Source organism: Cryptotermes secundus, unplaced genomic scaffold, assembly GCF_002891405.2.
Source record: "Cryptotermes secundus unplaced genomic scaffold, Csec_1.0 scaffold644, whole genome shotgun sequence".
Lineage (NCBI taxonomy): Eukaryota > Metazoa > Arthropoda > Insecta > Blattodea > Kalotermitidae > Cryptotermes > Cryptotermes secundus.
The window spans coordinates 765620-783750 of record NW_019742971.1 but is presented as its reverse complement, the minus strand read 5'-3'; the positions used below and the strand labels follow the sequence as shown (position 1 = coordinate 783750).

At 45.2% G+C, this 18131-nt stretch overlaps 1 protein-coding gene across 1 annotated transcript in view; it reads right to left on the bottom strand.

The window, feature by feature from the left end:
- Positions 1 to 17944, bottom strand: part of LOC111873607 (CD109 antigen) — a 99049-nt gene extending 81105 nt beyond the window's left edge. Inside the window, exon 1 of the mRNA XM_023868462.2 lies at positions 17662 to 17944. Within this exon, the coding sequence (XP_023724230.1) occupies positions 17662 to 17693 (32 nt within the window). The 5' untranslated portion in view covers positions 17694 to 17944. The remainder of the gene's footprint in view (positions 1 to 17661) is intronic.
- Between the last annotated feature and the right edge of the window lie 187 nt (positions 17945 to 18131).

Genomic DNA, 18131 nt, shown 5'->3' with positions numbered 1-18131 from the left:
AATATGGGACCCTGAACATCTCACAACCCTATGGACCTTCACTGCCTGGTACAGGGATAGCTTTACTTTTACTTTTTTTATATAATAATGTAGCATGTAGACCCGTTGCTAAGTAATGACTCTACAAACAACGCCCATCGCTAGTCAACAGATTCCTAACACTCACCAACGCACTAACTTGGAAGCGATGTTCTATATGATGTCCGTGCAACAGCTGCGTGACGCAACAACAGAACTTTTAGAAGTGGTGTTTTCTATGCGACCCGTGCCGAGATGTTATAAGCAGGAGAAGTCTGCAGTTTAGTTAGTTGTGAGACAGCCGCCCGCCAGTAAGTTGAGGGGATCTACGGTGTTGGAAGCCGTTACCAGACAACTACTGGTGAAGACACAGCAGAATGAGAAGACTTACGTACTGTAGTGAACTGCTGGGTATGTGAATTAAATCTCAGCCAGTTTAGCAACCCATCAGCTCGGCATTTTAGTAATTACAAGTTTCATCTGGTGGGCTTCTGGGTATCCACTGGCCTGGGGCAGTTGTGAAGCTCTGAACTCGTATCCAGCAAATGCTCGGTTCGAACCCCATGATCCCGACTTCCGAGCGAACGAAGACAGTACACGCTTTAGACCGTGCGGCTACCGTAACCGGCTGCATCGTATATATAGAAGAGATATTAACTCTCGCACATTTTCTCAAGTTCCCTCACTACTGCAGAACAGACAACATTACTCGTATCACCTGTTATATAAGGCACAGTGATGTGAGTGTCGGCAGGCTGATGTAGGGCAATTGCTCTGACGTGGATAGGCGCGGTTCCACTTCTCAAGATACACCTACCGAGCAGAACTGTCCCTCTTTTCTACCAATCCCTGCCTATAATGCTTCCCGCATGCCCTTAATACCGTAAAAATCACTTAATGTTTGTTACGCTCCTGTTGCAGTTCATTATTTACTTGTCTGACTGTCTTCCGTTATTTGAGACTTTCTCCATCCAAATTTCCTGTTGTCATAATCTAAGCAGATGCCGATCAGAGTGGCCGCGCAATCTAAGGCATGAACTGTCTTCGTTCGTTCGATCGTTTGGATCGTGGGTTCGAATCCCACTCAAAGCACAGATGTCTGTGTGCGTTTATTCTCTTTGTGTTCTATGTGTAGACAGGGGGCTTGCAACAGGCTGATCCCCCATCCAAGGAGTCCTACAGACTGTGTATAGGATTAAGAGTATAAAAAGCGGCCGAGGTATCAGCTTCACGTCCCGACAGCTTTAACCTCCAGGAAGAACTCCCCGGGACACACACACTGGACGCGAGGCTGGGTGGGTCCCACAGAAGGTCTGTATAGAAATATTTTTCACGTGCTGGAAATCGAACCTCAGTTCCAGGATCACCCAGCCCGTGGTCTAGTCTCTATACTGACTGAGCTATTCCGGATCTAACAGTATGTCTATCCCGATTGGTCCCACAACTATGGCGTTGTAATTTCTACTGTAGTACAGCTCGACATGAAGAAAACCAAGGCAATAATCGAGTGAAGGACTGAAACACTCGTTTGCAGCCGAGCCTATGCCACCTCTGTAGTGTCATACAGACGGGAAAGCTGACATAAAAGACAAAAGACTCTGTAAGTGGAAAGGGGAGAAACATAGAGCACATCGATAAAACATAAAACAAAGGGACAGCTATTGTTTCAATCCTACCGTCACAACTGGAGACCGAAACAAACCATTTCCATTTGAGCGGCCGTCCTACTGCTCAACTGCTGCAAACTGGGCCTGAATACGTGAGGTCTTTATATATCAACCGCGGAAGGGCATATGAACACAATCTTGGGTACCGGATAGGGCTACCATTTTCTGCAATTCTTTTTAATATTACCCTCCGATTTACGTTATATACATAAAAATTAAAGCCCCTATGCTTAACTAATGAAGCACTAAGCCATGCACACGTATGGGCGAGTCGATGTATAGATCCACGTTTTCTTGACCTCGGCACTAGTTAGAGATTCGTGGTCAGCTTCACGCCCCGGCCGCTTTACCCTCTGTAACAGCTGGATAGGATGTTGGGTGGGCCTCAGTGGTCTGGATGACGTGAAGAAGAGAAAATTCTTGGCCCCAACGGTACTCGAACTCCGAAGCGGCCTCCGTGGTCTAGAGGTAAGGTTTCCACCTCATGACTCGTAGTACGCGGGTTCAAATACCCGGCGGAGGTCGTCGAATTTTTAAAGGCGGAAAAATTCAGGGAATAAGTCCTCCGGGAGGGACTTTAAGCCGTGGGTCCCGTGTCGTAGCTTTACGGCATGTAAAAGAACCTCATATCTCCAAAGGAGGTCACTGAGCCAAATTAACGGACATTTCCCGCCCAACAGCAGTCTCTAATACCTCTGGTAGATGGGGGAAGCATTATAGATACCTCTCAGCTAGTAGAGCCGGTCTCGCTGGCTGGGCGGGACTGATGGTAAGCACCAGTACCGGTAGGATATAGAGACTGGTAGAAATCATAGAGGGAAGCACAATGGACCAATACAGGTCTCAGTGCATGGGGAAACCCACCCTCTCCAATAACTAACTAACTAAGTAACTACTCGAACTCCGACCTCCCGGTTGTTCAGCCATAGCCAGTCGCTATACCGACTGAGCTATCCCGGCTCAGTGCTTTTAAATAACATTTCGTAAGACAGTCATGTCAATATAGATGGATTCCTAAGAATATCGCGTAAATCAAGAGACCATCTTCCACAATAAATTTATAAAAATGGTGTTGCGAGAACGGGCCAAAGCTACCCAGAGGATTTAATGTTTTATTCATATAAAACGTTTGATTAGCTTTTTGTTTTCATTTAAGTGTTATTTTATTTCAGACTTCATAGGTTCTTTAGGGAGTCGGTATAGCGACTGACTACGGGCTGGATGACAGAGGGGTCGGAGTTCGAGTCCCGGTAGGGTCAAGAATTTCCTCTTCTCCACGTCGTCCAGACCGGCTCTGGGACCCACCCAACCTCCTATCCAATGGGTACTGGGGGCTCTTTCCCCCGGGGGTAAAAGGCAGAGGCATGAACCTAACCACTCACCTCCAACTAGTACCGAGGTCAAGAAAATGTGGATCTATACATCCACTCATTCATACACCTTCATGGTGTAATGCTTAATTAGTTAAGCACAGGGACAACTTTACCTTTATGGGTTCGTTAAATGTAAGGTAAAAGTAAGAAAATAGAGACGTTTCATACATTTGTTACTGACACTAACATTCTACTATACAAGCACTGCACGCAGCATCGCCGCCAAGTTGCCTCTTACTGACAGTGTCAGCGGGTTACACTGAGAACTAACATGGCGCATATTGTTAGTGTCAGACTGGAATCGCGTAAAGCAATCAAGTTAGTCGCATATGAAGGTGATTTCCATTTAGCCGAACACACTCGAATCCCTCGTTCCCCCTCTGACCATTTGGTAGCGCACACCCACGACTTCAAAAATATCTACAGTTTATATATATAAACAAAGTTCGTAGTTGCTTGATTTGCTACGTAACTCGCGCTCAGTCGTATTCGTATGTGTATAGTTGCGGTGGGGCACGAGGTTCAGGCACTATGCTACAAACCAGAAGGTCGCGGGTTCGATTCACCATAAAGTCACTGAAACATTTTCTGCTGACGTAATCCATACCGCCTCTGTGGTCCAGTGGTCAGAGTTCATAGCTACATATTCATAGGTCCCGGGTTCGATTCCCGGGGCTACCAGATTTTCTGAGATATAGTGGGTCTGGAACGGGGTCCACTCAGCCTCGTGAGGATAACTGAGGAGCTTTTTCAAGGAAATAGCGGCTACGGTCTAGAAAGCCGAAATTAACGCCGCGGGAATTCGTTGCGCTATCACGCGACACCCTCTATCCGATAAAGTTGGCACTAACTTCGCCGACAAGCGGCGGTCGCTCGGTCGGTATAGTTCGCTTGCGGACTAAAATCACGGAGTTTGTTTTGCTGTTTGATCTAATACTTCCAGCTAAACTATGACCCTAGGGTCGACTCAGTCTTTAATAGAAATGACTCCCAGGAATCTTCCTGGGGGGTAAAGGGCGGCCGACCGGAGCGTAAGGCGCCATCTGTTAGCCGATTATCTAGAGAATGTAGGAGCCTCGACGTCTCACAACCCTATGGGCCTCAATGGCCTCTTACAGGAATAGCTATAACTTCTACGTATCTTCTGGTACGTGACGTGACTGCTGAGTTACCTAAGTTTGTACGGCCTCCATCTTGCTCCTGGCTTCCTGGGCTTACCATTCGACCTTGAAAATGGAGGCAGTATATTTGTCCGAAACGTGTACCAGCGTACACTTCATACTCCCAAAGACAGCATTCAGAAGGTAAGGCCCAACACAGTTTGTATTTGTTTGCAGTTAATTAACGAGGCTAACACCAACTCAGACTCCACAACACGGCGTCTACTGATTGGAAGATAGCGAACAGTGAACTGAATATACCATGAAAGGAAGCCGCAATTTTCGTGGAAAACTGACATGACATGAATGAAAAACCTCAGTCAGGATAGATTCCAAAGGGGCATGACGATGGTGTATACCACTCAGAATTACTGGGTTTTTGGACTCTTTCCATCGTCCGGTATTCTAAAAAAATAAAGAACACGACGTTTCGGAAGTTGGATCTCTTCCCGTCCTCAGGTGAGTGGGAGACACTCTGTTGGTTCCCTTAGAAACAGCTAACCTCAAACATCCGTCCAGTGTCTGAGGTTAATTCTTTCTAAGGGACCCAACACAATATGTCTCTCCCCTTCAAATGAGGACGGGAACAGATCCAACTTCCGAAACGTTGTGTTCTTTATTTTTTTAGAATACCGGACGATGGAAAGAGTCCAAAAACCCAGTAATTCTGACAGTCAGGATAGCGTTCAGATTCGAACAGAGTACCTCCCGAATGCAAAACCAGAAAAGTCAGCGCATGCGCCAACTTACTCGGTGATGTCTGACCTACGCTGGTCTAATGATATCAGAACTATAAAGAATTCATTTTCAGCAAACAAACTCTTTCTGAAAGTTTTCTGTATAACGTTACGAAACAGCAAACTTTGGGCACGCTTTCTTAAGCACCATCAAGGTTAGATTCCCGTCAGAAACTTTTAAGAAAGCACATATTTAAAGTTGCGAAGTAGACAGTCTTGAGAAATGGGACCTAACGTGTAGAGGGTCACTGTTGGATCTGAAAAATATAAAAATCCGGTTTCCACTGTAACGCTGCCAGGCCGGCGCAGCGGGTGCAGAAGTTTCCAACTTCAACTAAAAGAATAAATAAAAAAGCTTTTAACGTAAAAAATATAGCCAAAATCGTATTTTGGCTCCGGGTATTCGAGTTCAGACAGAAAGATCTTGTTGTGTACGGAACATACGGCACAAGGCAATTCAATTCAGAAACATCTCAGAAGCTGGATTTGAGGTTCCCACAGCGGTGACTAGGAACAGCACAATTTTCCCGGATGTGACGTCAGTCTGCTAATGCTTCTTGCTTGTTACTTACCCTGAAAATGTGAGACGGGATAGCGCAGTCGGTATAGCGACTACCTACGGGCTGGACAACCGAGGGGGTCGGAGTTCGGTTCCCGGAAGGGTCAATAATTTTCTCTTCTCCGTGTGTTCCAGATTGGTTCTGGGGGCCATCCAGCCTCTATCCAATGGGTACCGGGGGCTTGTTCCACGCAGCCGAGGCGTCAAGCTGACCACTAAACTCCAACTCGTGCCGGAGTCAAGAAAATATGGATCTATACGTCCCCTCCCCCATATGTCTTCATGGGGTAGTCCCTCATTAGTTAAATAGAGACAACTTTACCTTTACCTTATACCCTGAAGATGGAGGCGATATATTCCTCCGAAACGCAGGTTAACTTCTACCGGACTACACGGCGTCACATCCCACAAGACAGTACCATTCATCTAACATGTTCACCAAGAAATGTTTTTGTAAAGATCTATGTGCTTAATTAAGCACCATCCTATGAAGACGTACGGGGGAGTGCGCAGTTCTACTCATTCTGAACCTCGGTATTAGATGAAGGTGAGCTTCACGCCTCAGCCGCTTTACCTCTGAGGAAGAAATCATGGTACCATTCGACAGGGGGCTCGGTGATCTGAATGGTGTGCAGAAATTATCTGTCTCTCCTGCAATCGAAATCCGATCCCTCGGCCGTCAAACCCCAGTCTTGCCTTTCGTAAACCCGCGAATTTATTCAAATAATGCAACAGGATTTAAACTGAACTACGAAAAGTTGTATCTTCTGGATATAACTCCATGTAGTCTACTGAAAGTCAACCGACGTTTCGGAGGAACATATTTCCTCCATCGTCAAGGTCAACCAGCGTGAAGCAGGTAGATTTGATTGCTAACAACCACGGATGTGAAAACCTCAAATCCCAAACAGGATTATATTCACGGATCATTAAAACAGGGGCCATTCAAATTTGACACGTCAGAATATGTGTTCTCCAGCACGACATTAAATAGCGCGGAACACCTGATAGTTGTTTAGCTGGTACAAAACTTCCGGTACACTTGCATAACACAAAAAGGTGAATATAAAAAGATGTGCCGGTTACATGACAACAGTTTACCGGAAGGTTATACGCACACGAATGTTTGCTTACTGAACGAAGCCTCAGACACCCAGACTCGAATGGCTGGATGACTGAATAATGAATAGGAAGGGATGTAGAAGGACACGGTGGTGACATAATTAAGGTACCGTTCTGGAATTTGCATAAAAGAACTGTGGAACAACCATAAAAACCCATGACACAGTCGGTGTCCGGGTAGAGATTCGAAAAGGGAACCTCCTTAATACAAAGCAAGACGCGTGCCGCTTCAGCCACCGTGCTCAGTGGCGTAATGTCTGTGGGTTGCTTAACCCTTTAATGTCCAGTGGTACCAGTCATGTACCACTTGCTTTAACACACCAAAACTCAGCATTCTGCCCACAGAGTGTATCTGTGTTCCGTATGGTTCTCACAATAAACAGCGACTATTTCCCTAAAAGCATTAACCGGTTGGGCTCTGTAGCGGAGACGTAATGTTTCCTGTGAGGTACGGACTGAATACACTAAAACTCTGCATTCTGCCCACAGAGTGTATTTGTGTTCCGTATGGTTCTCACAATAAACAGCATTAACCGGTTGGGCTTTGTAGCGGTGACGTAATGTTTCCTGTGAGGTACGAACTGAATTCATATATATATATATATATATATTATTATATTTGAGCATCCTGTTACACTCACACAATATATTAACGCGTGAAGGTTAACAAAGATTTTATACAATTAGAAAGACTGGTGATTTTAAATTTTAACAAGCAGTGTAACAGCGACGTAGGAATACACACCTGATGATGGCCATTTAGGGTCGAAACATGTAGTGTGGAGGCGGGAAAGAAAAAAGAACTACAATTAAATCGTTACATTTAAGACGGTGTTTGTCTCATATATATATATATATATATTATTGCTAGTGCGGTGGGACTAAGTCCCTTGTACTGCGGCCACTTCTGGCCTATTGTACCAGCCCCAGATGACAGATGAGGGTGATTGTGGAGCAATTGGTGGAATGAAGATTGGCAGGGGAAACCAGCCCCAGCGCCACTTTGTCCACCACAAATCCCACTTGACCAGACCCGGGATCTGGAAGCCAGCGACTAACCGCTTGAGCTATGGCACGGCCTGGATACATAGATACTATTTACAGGAAATTGAGTCTTTAAGGGCTTAAAACCTGAAGCTATAATATACACGAGGCAAGGAAAATATTTAAAATAGTGGACTAATGTTACCAATTGCACGTGTACAAGTGTCAACACACGATTTCGCCTCATAAGATGTTTATCAAAACCGTCCGGATGTACGTAACATGGGACGAACGGAAGCAGCACTTTCATTTCACTGCCCTTAAGCTCAAGTAGTGTAGGTGGGGTTGCTGGACACGGCTCTGAAAGGGGGCGTGTCGTACACAGGCAGCGATAAATAAATCCAGCTCTAGTGAAAGAAGGGCATAATCGCATTACATTTTCGAGAAACTTGTTCCTTCTCGGGTTTGAGGTTCACACAGCGGTGCGCAGACCGGCATAAATCCATCGACGTTTTGGAAGAGCGAACTGTCTTCAGAATAGAAGAGTAAACTACACAAGAAAAATATTTTGGCCGCCCCTGCTTCTTGCTGGCTACTTGCCTGCATTTTTTTTATTGCTAGTGGGATGGGACTAAGTCCCTTGTACTGCGGCCACTTCTGGCCTACTGTACCAGCCCCAAATGATAGGTGAGGGTGACTGTGGAGCAATTGGTGGAATGAAGAGTGGCAGGGGAAACCGAAGTACTCGGAGAAAACCCGCCCCAACGCCACTTTTTCCACCACAAATCCCACTTGACCAGACCCGGGATCGCACCACGGCCGCCGCGGTGGGAAGCAAGCGACTATCCGCTTGAGCTATGGCGCGGCCTTCCTTGCATGCCTTACTCTTGGATCCTGTAGATGGACGCCAAATATTCCTCCGAAAAGTCACGCTAAACTTCCACTGAACTAGACGGCGTCACATCCTGAGAAGAAGGCGAAGAGCTGATGTTCAATCGATAAGAGTTGACGTTATGTTTAGAGTACTGGAGGGGGGGGGGTGCTTCTTCAAGGAAGAACTTATGGACACATCCGACAGGCAAGGCACAACGCCATGCCACAGCGGCCCAATGATAACTTGCGGGTACATCAGTCCACTTAAAACCGCGAACGGAAACGAGGAAGTTTCATTTACAAAGAGACTGGCTTATAAATCGCTGTTTCTCTCAGTGTCCAAAATAAGAGGTTTCCACACCCACGCCAAATTGTTTAGAGACGATCTGGCCCGCTGCCCCAAGGGAACAATAAGCCCTGATCGCGAGGCGGAACTTCAAGGGCCGTTGTCTTCAAACAGGCAAGCAGAGACAATGTGATGTATGCTTAGTAGTCTGCCTAGTATCCAGGAGTTGCATGGAGCCAATCTAAAACTAAGAGACCACTTAAAGGCTGTGCCATTGCTCAGGCGGTTAGTCGCCGGCTTCACACCGCGGCGGCCCACGTTCGAGCCCAGATCAGGTCGAGTGGGATTTGTGGTGGACCAAATGGCACTGGGGCGAGTTTTCTCCGAGTACTTCGGTTTCCCCTGCAAATTCTCATTCCACCGACTGCTCCACACTCATCATCATCTACCATCCGGGGCTGGTACAATAGACCAATCAGTGGCCGCAGTGCCAAGTGGACTCAGCCTCACCCCACCCCAAATGACTAAAAAAAAAAAAAGATCAGTTATACCTAACGGTTTAAAGTAGCAGTATTCGGTTCAAATCTCGACCGTTACACTTGCTTCCCTGTCAATTTTCCGTGCTGTTCCTCAGTCTCTCTAGGCAAATTCCGGGAAATCCTTCCCAGTTCAACATTCATCCCTCATAATTCTATCATTCGATGGCACACAGGGTGGGTATTAATTACGAACCTTAAATATAAGAATCGCGTTGTACATTTACAGGCAAGCAGAAACGTTCTTATAACTTCATGGAGCTAAGCCCTTCTTGAGAAGCCGCCAGTTGTGCAGCTACTCAAGAGCTTCCCAGCATTCTATAGATTCCGAAAGTTCATTACCTTGTTCACAAGAGCCTTCCACTGGTCCCTGTCCTCAGCCAGATCAATCCAGTTCATATCACGCCATCCTAACTCTCTAAGATCCAATTTTAATATTATCCACCCACCTACGTCTTGACTTTCCTAATGGTCTCTTTCCTTCTGGCTTCCCCAGATTTCCTCTTTGCCCACATTCGTGCTTCATGCCCTGCCCATCTTATCCTACTTAACGTGATCATCCTAATTATACGTGGAGAAGATTACAAGTTATGAAGCTCCTCATTATGCAGTTTTCTCCAGTATCCCGTCACTTCATCCCTCTTCGGTGCCACATTAAGAACCACCGCTATCGGCTATATTGCCTTTAGGGTTAAAACTGTTTTCACATGAAAATGTTTTAATTCCTTCCTACAGATACGCTGCTAGAACCATTTTAACCTCCAGAATCAATGTCTCCCTACACAAGAACACTTCTGAATACACCCCACACGCAACTCAACATCGCAGGACGAACATCTCTCACGATTACATCATAAAATTTTCATATCGAATAGTAACAAACAAACAAACACTCGGGAAGTTGCCGATAGGTGGGTCGAAGTAAGGGAACATGATGTCACCGCAAGGGGGCGGGACGTCCATGTGACAGCCCAACGATGACAACAGAGAATCACCGCGCACCGCTGGGTCTAGTTAATGACTTTTCGTGGCACAACAGACTGTCGCAGCCACACAGCGTGGTTCTGCAACGCCAAAACTACTGTCACATGACAGAGTGACTATAGACGGGGTTTGGATTGGTATTTAGACTTACTGCACACTTAGAGATCGTAAATATACGTAACTATGGCGCTAACGCCAATTCACACACTGCAGTTCACTACAGCACATACTGAGTCTTCTCAGACTGCTGTGTCTTCGCCAGTCGTTGTCTAGTAACGGCTTCCATTGCCGCAGATCCATCGCCTTCAATGTTCACGGCTTCAAATGCTCACTGGTTGTCACTGCAGCTCCTGAGCTAACTAACTGGCTTCCAACTGCCGAACTCTCAACTAAGTCACTGACCTACCAACTTACGTCACTTCTCCGCACCAGCTCAACTAGATCGGTTGAGTGGTGAGTGATCAACTTCACGCTCCGGCAGCTTTACCCCCGGTACCCACTGGATAGGAGGCTGGGTGGACACCAGAGCCGGTCTGAACGACGTGGAGAAAATTCTTGACCCTACCAAGAATCGAAGTCCGACCCATCGGTCGTCCGTCACGTAGCCAGTCGCTATACCGACTGCGCTATCCCAGCTTCAGACAAATGCCGGGTAGGGGCTTTAACTCGGCCACGACTGTTTCCTTCCAAATTCTTTCATACAAACAAACCTTCTACTTTTTCTTGCTTGTCAGGCTTACTCGCAGACCCTAGAGACAATGACAGTCCTTCGTGACGTCAGTGAACCTATACAGAGGTATACAGCGTTACAACGGAGACGAGCCGTTGCTGCGAGAATGTTAGCAATGCATCCGACCGGCCTCGAACCCACAATTCCGCGACTTCACTCCGAGACCATCCGGTTCCAGTAGAGCAGCGAAGTGTGGAAAGAAAGGACAACGCAGTTCGAGACAGCGACAGACCGACTGCACTCAAGACTTCCAAAACAAAGTGTGATTCATCACTTAGCATGGCTTCCTTCTCGTCGCGTTGCAGCGCGTGGAAATCAATTGAAACAGATTCGTAACCCCGGAAAATGAGTGATGAGGCTCTTCCATTGGAAGCAGGAATACAAGCGACGGTAAGTAAAGAAATACATCAAGGGAATATGAAAACAGCAGATACAGATCTTGTATCCGCGCCGAGCTGCTTCTCTGTAAAGCGCAGTCATTTCCCGTCGAAGTCAATAAACCGATACAAGATTCGAGTTCGCTGACACTGCAACGTCGCAACCTCATGCCGACCGCTTCCAGCCAAGGTCTTCATGATTTTCTTCAACCAAAGCTCCACAAAAAATATCCTGTCGCACTGTGTATTATACCTTGCCGTCTTTGTGAGGCTTCGTCGATATATTACCATCCACACGTCTCCGTCGCTTTATTATAAAACATATGTTTCGACCTAAATGGTCCATCATCAGGTATATAACATGTTGGACTGAGGATGCTTCCACTTCTACAGAAACACTCAGAACAGACACACACAGCACAAAAGGATAGACCTACTAAAATACTCAGTGGTTTTAGTCCGCAAGTGAACTATACCGACCGAGCGACCGCCGTTTGTCGGCGAAGTTAGTGTCAACTTCTGCGGATAGAGGATGTCGCGTGGTCAGCGCAACGGATCCCCACGGCCGTTAACCTCGGTTTTCTCGACTGGAGCCGCTATTTCCTTGAAATAGCTCCTCAATTATCCTCGTGAGGCTGAGTGGACACCGTTCCAGACCCACTACTCAGAAAATCTGGTAGCGCCGGGAATCGAACCCGGACCTCTGGATCTGTAGCCAGGAACTCTTGACCACTAGACCACAGAAGCTGTCAGGATAAACCAACACGTCAAAGAAAACATACACTAGACGCATAAGAATGGAATGATAACCTGTTATAACCTTATTTTTGTACTTGATATGGATATATTTTCTTGTTTGTATCATGTGGAATTCATACTCAAAGTATGTCCGCACCTTTCGGTTACACCCTACATATAAGAAATTGGGAACAAATGTTCCACATACATGGTTGTAACTCTGTTGTACTTGAGGTACTCACAGAGGTGACTATTAAAATCTTCTGGGATGTAACGCCGTGTAGTCTGGTACAATCTCACTGACGTGTCTGAGGTATAACGCGAGGCTCTGTTTACCGCCTGTTTCCATTCTCTCTCTCTTTCACCCTGACGATGGAAGCAGAAGCTCCACCAGTACCGTTCTGCGATTTATAGCTTAATTTTTATTGCACCTTGCTTCTAAGATAGATACATTAATCCTTTAATGAAGGTCACTGCGTCATCCATCCTGAATCCTAGGAGTTCAATGTTTGCAAGGATGGGTAAAATACCTACCGCAACAGCGAAATCCAATTCAACCCAGCAGTCTGTCTCAAAATGATGAAGGAAGACGCCACGACTTATTTTAAGTTGATGTTGTCGCGTGATAGAGTAACTACAGACGGGGTTTGGCTTGGTAATTGGATTTACTGAACACTTACAGAACTTAACTACAAGTAACTATAGCGCTATCGCTACACCACACACTCTGCCGTTCTCTACAGCACGTACTAAGTCTTCTCAGCCTGCTGTGTCTTCACCAGTCGTTGTCTGGTAACGGCTTCCAACGGCAGATGTTCCTGTTACTCTTGAGTTCCCGAACTATCCCCGTACCTTAACTACCAGCTTCTAACAGCAACAGCCCACAAGGGCTGAACCTCTGCAGCAGTCCCTTAACAGGTGCATTCACAAACACCAACTCGCTCCACTTCACTCAACTCAAATGAACTCAGTCAGTCAGTCAGTCACAATGCGACTAGATACATATTACTGTTTGTCAGTTACGGTCTTGTTTTTCTGTGGGCGTCCTCTCTGACGAGAGGACGGGTCTGTCTTTTGTATATATTGCTGGTCCTTGCCAGCAGTCTTTCTAGGGTCCGAGTCACTTGGGACCCGTGACCATATTTTACTCTCTCAAATTTTAGACTTCCCTTTTCTTCGCCTCCTACGACTCGCAGGGTCACGGTGTATTATTCGACCTCGCCTCCACACTGGTAAAATTAACTGAAGTCAAAGTCATACTGCGACTGACGGTCGGTCAGTCTGTCTGTCTTGGTGTCGAGCCACAGATATTTCTTCTTATATGAAAGTTACTGTCCTGTCCATTAGGGGCGCCCTCTCTGACGAGAGGTCGGGTCTGTCATTTGTCAGTCATAGCCTGCATTAGTAAGTCCATTGTCAGTATTCATATGTCAAAGTCAAAGTCACATTGCGACTGACGGTCAGTCTGTCAGTGAGTCTTGGTGACGAGCCCCATCTGAGGCTCATGACCAGATATTAATTATTACCGTTTGACAGTTACGGTCTTGCTTCTGTGGGGCGCCCTCTCTGACGAGAGGACGGGTCTGTCTTCTGTATATGCTGCTGGCCCTTGCCAGTGCAGTCTTTCTTGGGTCGAAGTACTTTGGGACTTGCGATCATATTTTACCGTCTCAGATTTGAGACTTCGAGTCTCAAATCTGAGACAACTGCACTGACTGTTTATAACATATCGGCACGGACCGCACATAAAATACTGTTTCAACAGTTCTACTATAGCCTCGCCATCTGTCGTACGGACCGCTTCCAAGCTACTCCATTGGTGCGTGTTAGGAATCTGTTGCCTAGCAACGGCCTCTGTTTAACAGTCATTACTTAGCAACGGGCCTATATCCTACAATATCAGCCTGACGGACTAAGAAAACCAAGGAAAGGCTCTGTGGTCCATCTCCACACCGACAACGTAAACTGATGGTAAACACTAAACAGCGATGTTCAGTGTTTGGCCAAGAGAAGCTATGTTGAGTCTAAGCACACTGTAGGCATAGCGTGTTGCTCTGATCCAGAGAAGAGACATAATAAATCACCCACAATTACCGCAAACACTGGAACTTGGTGAGATTGAGGGCCTTGACCATGTGACCTCTCCCTCATTGGGGGTAATGAGGCAAGCAAGTAGTCATCTAAGATAAACGTGGAGACAGAGACCGTGTCACTGAACTACGGTTCACACTTCCACGATCACAGGGAAACTGACCAGTCTAGTGGTCACTATAAAGGGGCGGGCGTGCATAAATTTCGAATTAACGCCTTCCCCTGTTACTTTCCCTTTCAGCGATTCCATCTTCGATATATCGTTAACAACTCAAAGTCCGCCTTACTCCATATCGAAAGTAACGTCCTATCTATCCTTTATAGCTCGAAGTCGCATTATAGACCAACAAGTGAACAGCAAAATTTAAGGGGAAAGTGAGACCAGCTGGAAAAAAAACTTCGGTGCTATTCAAAAAATACAATCCATCGAAAGCGTTGGAGTACCGGCAAAGATCCATGCTCGCAGAACTATTTCGGAGGTGCTCGGTTCGAATTCAGGTCAGGGCACCGGCTTTCCTGACTGTTGGGGGACGGGTTCTAACTTTTCTCAGTCGCTCCAGGCAACTGCCGACGTAGCACCTCGACAGGGCTATGACTACAACCAAATCCTTACCAATTTATCATTAATCTCATCCTACCATTCGACGGTATACAGTCTAGCTACTATCAGCGTCGTTAAATAACACGAAGGCCGTGCCATGGCCCAAGCGGTTAGTCGCTGGCTTCCCACCGCTGCGGCCCGGGTTCGATCCCGGGTCTGGTCAAGTGGGATTTTTGGTGGACAAAGTGGCGCTGGGGCAGGTTTCCCCTGCCAATCTTCATTCCACCAATTGCTCCATAATCACCCTCACCCATCATCTGGGGCTGGTACAATAGGCCAGAAGTGGCCGCAGTACAAGAGACTTAGTTCTACCCCACTAGCAATAAAAAAGTAACACGAAAAAACAAACATAACCTGTGGGTCAAGTGAGGTCCAAGTACCACAGTGTGCAATTTATACTTTCTGACTGGACATAACCGCTGTCTTGACTTGTTGCCATTAGTACCTTCACGCGGTATTTGGGTAACGCGACATGAAAACTGATGACGAATGTAGGAATAGTTGCACCTTTCTCGGCACCAGATCGAGGTGTGTGGTGTGTTTCGCGCCTCCCACAAGGTACTCACTGAATAGGAGGCTAGGTTGGCCCTAGAGTTAGTACAAACACTGCAGAAAGCAGAAAAACCTCTTGTTTCTACCGGGGTTTAAACCATGATTCCTCTGTCACCAGCCCATAGCCTAGTCCCTATACCGACTGAGTCATAGAGGTTTCTGTGAAGACTGCTATGTACCAATAACGTCTTATTTCTTTTCCTCGTGAAATGTCAATTGTAGACGCAAATGTAATTTTTATTTCTAATTTGATCTTGTAGAATACATAACTTACAAGGTTCAAATAATGCAACTTTAAGCTTACAGATAAAAATATACTAAAGAAATAGTTCCACTAGGTGTTTAACAAGAAGTGTCACAAGGTACAAGCACAAAATTTGTCACTATGCTGCATGACGGCTCACATTAACAATGAGTACTGATATTGTTGCGCCTACTTGCAATTTACGTCGTTATTAATTACGAGAAAAATGTTCGACCTCCTACTGCAAAACTGTAGGAAATGGTGAAATAATAACCTTCTTGGCGTGTTAACAAAGAAAAGTTGAAAAAATGCGCCTAATATCTCCCTCATATGTCTACGTTCGCCCACTCAACCGTCTATGCGCACATAACAGTCTGTTTACCGCTTAAACGATTTTAGCGGAATTTCATACCCCAGAGTTTTGCTAAAACTGGGAGACTCATTTGAAATTTGATTAAAATCTGACGATAACAGCCTATACATTTCTCATGACCCACACGAGTTTCTGCATCACTTCGCGTAAGGAAAGAATGCATGAATCACTCAAAACAAACTGATATCCATGGGCTTGGAACTTTGAGCACATTACACAGTGTGTGTACCAATAAATTATCATTCGTCACACTAATGTGAATCTCTATGCCTCATTGGTCATTTCGTGAAAATGTATCAATTGCAGTGGCCATTTAAACATATGAAGCCTGCAGTTGATAGTTTAGTAATGAGTCAATAGTGTATAAACACGAATTTGGAAGCGGCCATGGACGATATGGAAATACTATTCCGGCTTCACTTGGAGCAAATGAGGAAACAAATGACGAATTTCAGCCAAGATAGTCGATGGGTAGGACGCAAATTCTAACTGTGAACCTCTGAGGGTCAAACTCTTCTATTAAAATGTCAATAAGAGACGAACTGCTTTCCATTGCGTTTAGCTATGGCTACTTTAAAAGTACAGGCTCCGCACCCATTTAACAAAAAAAAAAAAAAACTGTTGGGTGATAAATAAGAGCGTGAAATGCGACAATGTACAAAACGGAGTTCGCCAAACTTCCGTATTTTTAAAAACAGATCATAACCTGTGACAAGCCCTGTGACATTCATCAGATAAAAGCCAATATGTTTTTAAGACTTAAAAGAGTTCCTTTTACACAATTTTTCTTCTGTACGCTTATCAACGAATTCTCTGTAAATGAATACGAAATCATAATAAACAAACAAGTTCAGATGTTCCTAACATTAAATTTTTAATGAATTCTTTCTAGATCTGCAATAAACAAAAAAACTTATTTTCTTTCACAATGCAATTTAATGATCTACGCGATAATAAACCAGCCTCCAAGAAGCACACGCAGTCAACGTAAACAGACAACGGAAGACCATAGGCCTATATCATAAATCTCACGCAAAAAAAAATGAACTACGTACTTTCTAGGTCAACCTACGTTGCTAAGTCGCGTGAGCCACTGAAATTTACATAGCAAGAGTTCGATGACGCTTATATGTTCAACAAAAGTAATCGATCAAATGCCACAAACCTGCAACTGGTTGTAAACGTTTACAGTGAAATAACAGTCAGCTACAAAAGAAACATGAATAACTGTTCATACCATGTTTTGCCGCGAAACGATTCATAACTGACTTCATTGTCAGGCGTTAAAATCTCCAAGCATATATCTAACAAAAGTCTGCAAACTGCAATTAACAATGCTCTTAATGTCCGTATTTTAAAAACTTCGCCCACAATTTCAAATGGATGAATATGACTGTGAACAATATAACTACTGGTTACATGACATGAATCACAAGGTAAAAACGCAATCAGTTACTCCTCCAAGGATTCTTGCATCCACGCCCCTGTATGAGCATTGAAAACACTTAGTCATGGCAAATTACTGAACCTAGGCTACAATTCAAACAGCCAATATCGCCATCTGGATCTTTTACATTTCTATTATACGCTGCAAAAGTTCAAGAAAAAAAAAGCGAGTGCGTGGCCAATGCGGTCGACGCCCAAGTTCGTGGTTACCTGTAGTCCAGCGTCCTGTTATGCCACTGCATCTTACGTCTTCAAGTCACACACAACACTAGGAAACTTCAATGTCCTTGTTCGATTTCATATATTTACAACAGCAGATTCACAACTGAACACAACGTATCACTTCCAGCAATTAACCAAATCCCATCTCGCCTGCGTTACATTAAACGTTTGTGAAGTACCTTTCTACCTCTCGTACAACTGGAATATTTTGAACATTTGCATCCAAGTAGGCACAGTACGAACGGTTACCATTGCGTTCTTGTTTGCGGTCACTTACTGACACCTAGTACGAAAATTTACAACTAAAATGAGACGCGGCAGCACGCTGAACTAAATACCAGAACGATTACCAATGCTACAGACAAAAAATTCCTTCAATACCCAAGGACCGCCAACCTCAAAAGCATACTTAAAGGAATTTGAATGCACTAGTGTGCTTCTTATATATATCGAAATCT